Genomic DNA, 6,198 nt, shown 5'->3' with positions numbered 1-6,198 from the left:
AAATACGAAACAAAAGCAACAAATTCCCAAATTTTTGTTTTGTCGAAACTATCGAAAGTATTAGGGAAAAAGTGTTTGAAAAATAAATACTTTGCAAGATATTTCAATATCTAACTAAAATAACGACCCATATAATGCATATGAAACATAAGCTCAAAGTATACAAAGTTTTGATCATCTCGATAATTATTGTACATTTTGTTTAATCTGCATACATTTATCCTCTAGAAATTGCTCTTTTCTTTAAACTCAAATATTCTTTCAAACTAAACCTGGCACTTTTTTAACAACTAACTTATACCACATATATCCAGTAGCTGCAGAGAGGGAATACCATGTGATGATATAACTCAAATGTTCGTTTCTTATATTCACTTTCGTCTGACTACCAATTGGAAACTTGGGGAAATCTTTATTGGAAATCATTTCTAAGTATATAGGAGCTGTCCCTGCTTTTTTGGCCATTTCATTTACGTCTCTGCAAAATAAAATTATTTTCGATTACGCAAACTTGTTTAAATCAAACAATAATATTTATTATTTAGAAACTCCAATAACATTCCCTGTACCTGTAATACCACATGTCGTCTTTTGTAGTATGCTTAGGAACAAATGGTGGTCTTTTTTCATTCAATCTTAAGATTCCGGTTATTTCAACTTCTCCTTCTATTTGACCTTCTTGCCTTTTTACTGGACTTTTATGTGTTCTTGGAATCCATCCACGATTTATTAAGATCGTACAACTGTAAAATATTTTACGAGTTTTTTGTATATTTTTATTTTAAAACTATTTTATTTAGCGACAAATGGTACTTACTCTTGATCTAATAATTTGAAGGGTGTAATAACGCAATATCCCTTCTGGGTTTCTCCGCTTCCAAAGAAAGATCCACTGCTGTTTGCATCACCATCCACTATCAAACTTCTAGGTCCTATAACAAATTCTTTCTCGTACACAAATGTTCCTTTTACTTTAATCGGATAATATTCTTTCGACTCCAGTTCTTCTAAACTAAATAAAATTATTAAAATTTATTCTGTTGCATGATATTGTAGTAGTGACATTTTTATATATTTCAATAATCTTACTTATTAGGTAGCTCAATAGGCTTGTGATTAATACGTTTGCTTAAAGTTTCTAGTAAATTCAACTTCCATTTACGTCTTTGAACTTGCCAAGTACCGAGTAAAAATGTGACAATTGGTACACTCTAAATTAACAATGAGCATTAAAATAGTTAATTAATTTTCCAAGACAAAATGAAGAAGTGTAACAAATGTATATTTCATCAACAACTAAGTGTATAATTAATGATTTGCAACATACAAATTAGAATTTAAGTTTATTACTTGCCAGCAAGCAATATCCATAAACTCCAATTTTCTCTTTCTTTGTAGAAAATCCTTCGTTTCGGTTCGGTACATAAAGGTTAGGCTTAGATAATTTTGTTTTATATCTTTTTTGAATATTTATAATATTACATGGCTGAGTAGGACGTGCATTAATTATAAACTGAAAATGATTAACGTTAAATTGTTTCCTTAATCTTATAAAAATGTTCCCAGCTGTAAAACTCATTTTATACCGCTTCTACACTACAGCGGAGATTTAAAATTACGCTTTGTGGTACCGGTACCAATCCTAACTTTTTGCTCGCTTTACTTATTCATACTAAATTAGTATTACTAATAGTAATACAAGAGTGTGTGATAACGTAGTTTAAGACCTGTTTTCACGTGGCAGTAAAAGTTCATAACAGTAATTAGCCTTTGTAGCTCTTTTTAAAACTTAGGAAATATCGTGTACTCCGATTATTTTAAAACATCCCTATCGTTCTCATTGATAAAATAAGATAACTACCATCTGCTTTTAATCATTGCATTTTCAACATAGCATTAAGGTGGTATCAATTTTTTTGAGAATTTAAATAGATTTTAGTACTAAAATGTTACTAGAGAATCAAACTCATTATGTTTTCCTATCATAACTGTCACAATAATTAACATTGTCATTAATAATCTGACAGTTCTGATTTTCCGGCAACAAACACTTAGTTAAACAATAAAATATTTATACTCTTTCTATATTACTATAAACAGTATTTTTCACTAAATTCAATTTAAAGTAGGAACAAGTTATTTCTAATTGTTGGTGTTGCTGGTATTTCATCCGGTTATAAGCTTTACTGGCCTTTTGGTTCCGGTCAACCATGGTAAGTGAAATGTAGTTTGTATGTTATCGATATTTCGCGTGCAATTAATACCATCAATGTACGAGTTATTGTCCGGGTAGTACATCTTCGTTTATTCATCATGTGCTTCAATTTGTTTTACGTATTTTTCACAGTATATGAAGAATATAAAATATTCGATATAACCTTACATTTTCATTTTCTACCACATGGTATAAATATGCTTACTCGGTGTAGTTGATTCTGTATACATGTTTCACAATTTGAACAGTGTAACGATTACTCGCGATCGAAGATTTTGTCGAACAATGAGAAAAGTAACAAACCTTTTTTATTATATAGCCATTCCAGAGGTTTGTAGAATCTGGCCGCGTTGCTTACGTGTGCGATGGGCCACATCAGGGCAAGCTCATTACAATTGTGGATGTTATTGACCAAAATCGGGTAACTATCTCAAATTGCCCATTAAAACTTTCTGTATATTCTTAATTGTTTATTTATTTTATGTAGAATAACACATAATAATGATGATCCAGATATCTTGATAGGAATTGCCGGCTGATATTTCATTGATGCTAATATCTTTTAACTGATGCCAAATTTTCTAACTTTAGTATTAAAGATATAATAAACATTGCGTTAAGATCTGATTACGTTTATAGGTTTTAGTCGATGGCCCGGCATCGAATGTACCACGCGGGGAGATGAGATTAAATCAACTTCACTTGACCAAGTTTCGAATACGTTTTCCATATACTGGATCCACTCGTGTTGTACGCAAAGCATGGGAAACAGCAAATATCAGTGAACTTTGGAAACAGACTATGTGGGCAAGGAAGGTTGAAGCTAAAAAGAAGGTGCATTTAATATTACATACGAAGCTCGTTACTTTCATTTCTCAAAGCATTTAATAATAATGAATAGTACATTTTTGCGTGACGATGAATAAGAAAAAAATGAATTTTATCAATTTCAGCGTATGGAACTCAGTGACTTTGATCGTTTTAAATTAAGGAAAGCAAGACAAATGAGAAATAAATTTAGGACAGACATATTCTACAGATTAAAAAAGAATGTTAAGAAAGCAAAAAAATCTGCTGGAGAAAAGAAAGCGGAAGAGAAGTAATCTTTTGTCATACAAAATAAATACAAATTTATAAGACTATGCTCGTGTTATATGTACCTTTAATCTTCGTTTACTTTACAAAAAAAAAAAAAAGTGGTAATTTACTATAAGGTATGGAAATCAACCGAACCAATTAGTGCATTATTTTTTATTTATCGTTGAAACAGTGCGATACATCAATTTTTACATAAAAAAAAATAAATGCAGCTTTAAAATAACGTTTATATAACTTTTACATGCATTTGTTAATTTTGTAATTAGTATATCATGAAATTATCAGAGAGTATCATTGTATATAATTGTACATATTGCAACAACATAAAAACATCCGAGAAGTTACCATAACACTTATTAAAAGCTATTAGAATTAAATCCGAATCTGAATAAGTATCAACATTGTAATCGTATATAATAGAAAGATACATATAACTGCTTTGGAATAATTATTTACTTAAAACAGTTAATCATTTTTATAGAGAATGTTGAATTATTTCTAAAGTAATGTCAAATTAATACGATTTAATTTTCGAAACCTAATTCCTTTAACTTGCGTATTTGTATTGGTTGCAAATTTATTAATTCTTTACAAAGATTTAATTCAACTTTAATTACGTCTGCAGCATCGGGATACTTCTCGCAATAATCGATTACAAATTTATATGCATTGTAACTATTTTGAATGCAGGTCAGTAGGGTCTGTCTTTTAGAACAATCATCTCTAACTAAAATTTTGGTGTACAATCTACCGATATGAATGTAAGCCATCAAAGCTGGTCGCAAGACATCATCGGGAAATTTTCGTATTTCTGAATCGGAAGTACGAATACCCAAGGAATCGATAAACGACTGAAAATTTTTTATAGAATTTTTTGCTAATCTATTAATTTTTTCCATTGACATTTGTGTTTGTTCTTCATTTAGTGAATGCAGGCGATCACTTTTTATATCGATAATGTGAGAATACGTTTCTCCTAATTCAATCCACATCTGCATACAAGCAGTTTTATAGTATCGAGGATTCAATTCTTTTATGACATTTTCTAAAACATTGATCCTTTTTTTGTGCATTTTTACCTGTCTATCTTCGTGCTCTTCAAAAAATGCTAAATATCTGTATGCCTCGGAAATGTCTTGTACAATTGATACATGATCAGAAGCATGATCTTCTAACGTATAATATAACTGTGCTTCTTTCAACCATTTTTGGACATTTAAAAAAGTTAATCTAGCGTCGTCAAAATCTAGTAAATATTTATCGGTAATTTGACGAGCAATTGGCTCTATTTTTTTTTCCAATATATCAAATTTCAAATCTTCTATTATTTTTGGCTTCGAGGAATCTTTATTATCCAAGTGACAGTTCTCTTGTTCTGTTTCAGTATCATCTAGAAGTCTCTGTTTCGATAAACTTAGAAGCGCAATTCCATATTTAGCCCAACATCTAGCAACATCCGCGCTTCTGTGTTTAAAATTTTCCATTTCTGCTTCACTTTCTTCGCTGCATCCATTATTCATAATCTTTGCATCTAATATGTTTTTGTATTGTTCTAATATATAAGATGCAGCGGCTAAATTATGTTTAGCTAGAGGGAAGTTGTTATTTACTATGAAGTATTGCGACAATGTAGCTGTATTTAATACCCATTCGATGTAATCTAGGTCTTCCGCAATGACATTATGACCCAATTGCCTGCGTAAAGTCAAATGACAATATATCGCTGACTTGTGGTGATCGTTCAGAGATTTGTACAACTGAGCTAAAAAGTATAGAGTTCGAGTATTCAGTTTTTCAAAAATTTCTTGAGGGCTTAGTTCAGTTTTAGGTTTCTTAATACCGAACAATGGTACTTTAACATAATATTTGCATACACCGCCAATGTTTGTAAAGTCATGATAGATCTGTTCTGCTTGTTCTAAAAAAGTTTTTACTTTTGTAGGTTGATTCCAATGATACCATATAACTCCTAACTGATTTAGGGCATCGACCACCAGTAAAACTGCTTCTGGGTCCAATTCTTTGTCTTTTAATACTTCCAGACATTTCATGAATTGTTCCTCCCCAGCTTTCAGTTCCTCCGTATCACTGTATAACAAACCAAGTTGTAAGTGTACGATTCCAAGGAGTATATCTTTCTTTTCATCTGACGTGTCTGTCTGAAAATCAACTTCATCTGTTTCCAATGTTTTTAGGATTTTTATTGCTTCGTATTTTATTTTATACGGTTCATTCTGTGTATTACACTTTTCATCAGATTCCAATAGTTTTTGAACGCAATTTAATTTTGCTTCAACAACCTCTTTGGTAAACACATCTGATTTTATATTACATTCCATATTAGTTGTTATCGTGTACTGTTATGTTCCTAGATTGTAGCAGCGATATCGAACGACTGAGGGGTAGGTAGACAATGTCTGTCAGAGGTCAGAGTTTGACAGTCAGTGTTACCAAATTGAACAATGAGTGCACTGGGTGCTAGGAGGCAGGAACTCCTCATTCCATTTTCGCACACTATGTCAAATAATGTGTACGTGAGCTTGAAGAGTTGAGAAATACAAACTGACACTCGCTCTCTTTTTCGATTCTTCGAAGCAACCTGAAGTGAGCGCGAATGCACTTCGAATAGTTCGAATCGAATCGTCCCGAGGAGGTCGAGAGAGTAGCCAAATGTGAGCCTATCCTTCTCGCTCTCGTACATCCTGACTTCGTATCAGCGGCATACAATTTTGATTAAAAGATTCGAAAAAATGTGCCAGCTTTCGATCATAGAAAGAATTAAATTCTAAAAGTTCATAATTTAATCACAGAACAAGAATGATTAGTAAATAATCAAGCTGTGAATTAATTAAACGAATTAGCGGGATAGTGTTGATCGTCGACCT

General features: G+C 31.7%; 3 protein-coding genes across 4 annotated transcripts; 1 reads left to right on the top strand and 2 right to left on the bottom strand.

Moving 5' to 3' along the window:
* Positions 1 to 59: 59 nt before the first annotated feature.
* Positions 60 to 1,658, bottom strand: LOC122396101 (surfeit locus protein 1). Of its 2 annotated transcripts, none has more exons than XM_043394225.1 (5): positions 1,355 to 1,658; positions 1,090 to 1,211; positions 818 to 1,012; positions 570 to 743; positions 60 to 478 (listed from the first exon to the last, which is right to left on the bottom strand). In XM_043394225.1, the coding sequence occupies exons 1-5, from the start codon at positions 1,577 to 1,579 to the stop codon at positions 262 to 264; spliced, it is 933 nt and encodes a 310-aa protein (XP_043250160.1). In that variant the 5' UTR covers positions 1,580 to 1,658; the 3' UTR covers positions 60 to 261. The 2 variants fall into 2 exon arrangements, with proteins under 2 accessions (XP_043250160.1, XP_043250161.1); XM_043394226.1 differs by having other exon boundaries at positions 1,351 to 1,467.
* Positions 1,659 to 2,165: 507 nt separating this feature from the next.
* LOC122396177 (60S ribosomal protein L14) lies at positions 2,166 to 3,357 on the top strand. The gene is made up of 4 exons (XM_043394347.1): positions 2,166 to 2,213; positions 2,535 to 2,636; positions 2,855 to 3,049; positions 3,169 to 3,357. The coding sequence occupies exons 1-4, from the start codon at positions 2,211 to 2,213 to the stop codon at positions 3,316 to 3,318; spliced, it is 450 nt and encodes a 149-aa protein (XP_043250282.1). The 5' UTR covers positions 2,166 to 2,210; the 3' UTR covers positions 3,319 to 3,357.
* A 480-nt stretch (positions 3,358 to 3,837) lies between these two features.
* Positions 3,838 to 5,909, bottom strand: LOC122396374 (KIF-binding protein). The gene has a single exon (XM_043394701.1). It carries the CDS (start codon positions 5,650 to 5,652, stop codon positions 3,838 to 3,840), a length of 1,815 nt encoding a protein of 604 aa, XP_043250636.1. The 5' UTR covers positions 5,653 to 5,909.
* Positions 5,910 to 6,198: the final 289 nt, after the last annotated feature.

Source organism: Colletes gigas, unplaced genomic scaffold (genome assembly GCF_013123115.1).
Source record: "Colletes gigas isolate AHSC1104 unplaced genomic scaffold, ASM1312311v1 Colletes_gigas_Sc00007, whole genome shotgun sequence".
Lineage (NCBI taxonomy): Eukaryota > Metazoa > Arthropoda > Insecta > Hymenoptera > Colletidae > Colletes > Colletes gigas.
Note: the sequence above shows the minus strand (reverse complement) of the source record. Positions and strands in the feature narration are given on the sequence as shown.

Excerpts from the sequence above, each read along its gene's own strand:
- LOC122396101 (XM_043394225.1), bottom strand. The coding sequence starts at position 1,579 with ATGAGTTTTACAGCTGGGAACATTTTTATAAGATTAAGGAAACAATTT. Across the intron at positions 1,013-1,089 it reads CCTATTGAGCTACCTAATAA|TTTAGAAGAACTGGAGTCGA; the intron begins GTAAGATTATTG and ends AATTTTATTTAG. Across the intron at positions 479-569 it reads GACGACATGTGGTATTACAG|AGACGTAAATGAAATGGCCA; the intron begins GTACAGGGAATG and ends TTTATTTTGCAG.
- LOC122396177 (XM_043394347.1), top strand. Across the intron at positions 2,637-2,854 it reads ATGTTATTGACCAAAATCGG|GTTTTAGTCGATGGCCCGGC; the intron begins GTAACTATCTCA and ends TTACGTTTATAG. Across the intron at positions 3,050-3,168 it reads AGGTTGAAGCTAAAAAGAAG|CGTATGGAACTCAGTGACTT; the intron begins GTGCATTTAATA and ends TATCAATTTCAG.
- LOC122396374 (XM_043394701.1), bottom strand. The coding sequence starts at position 5,652 with ATGGAATGTAATATAAAATCAGATGTGTTTACCAAAGAGGTTGTTGAA.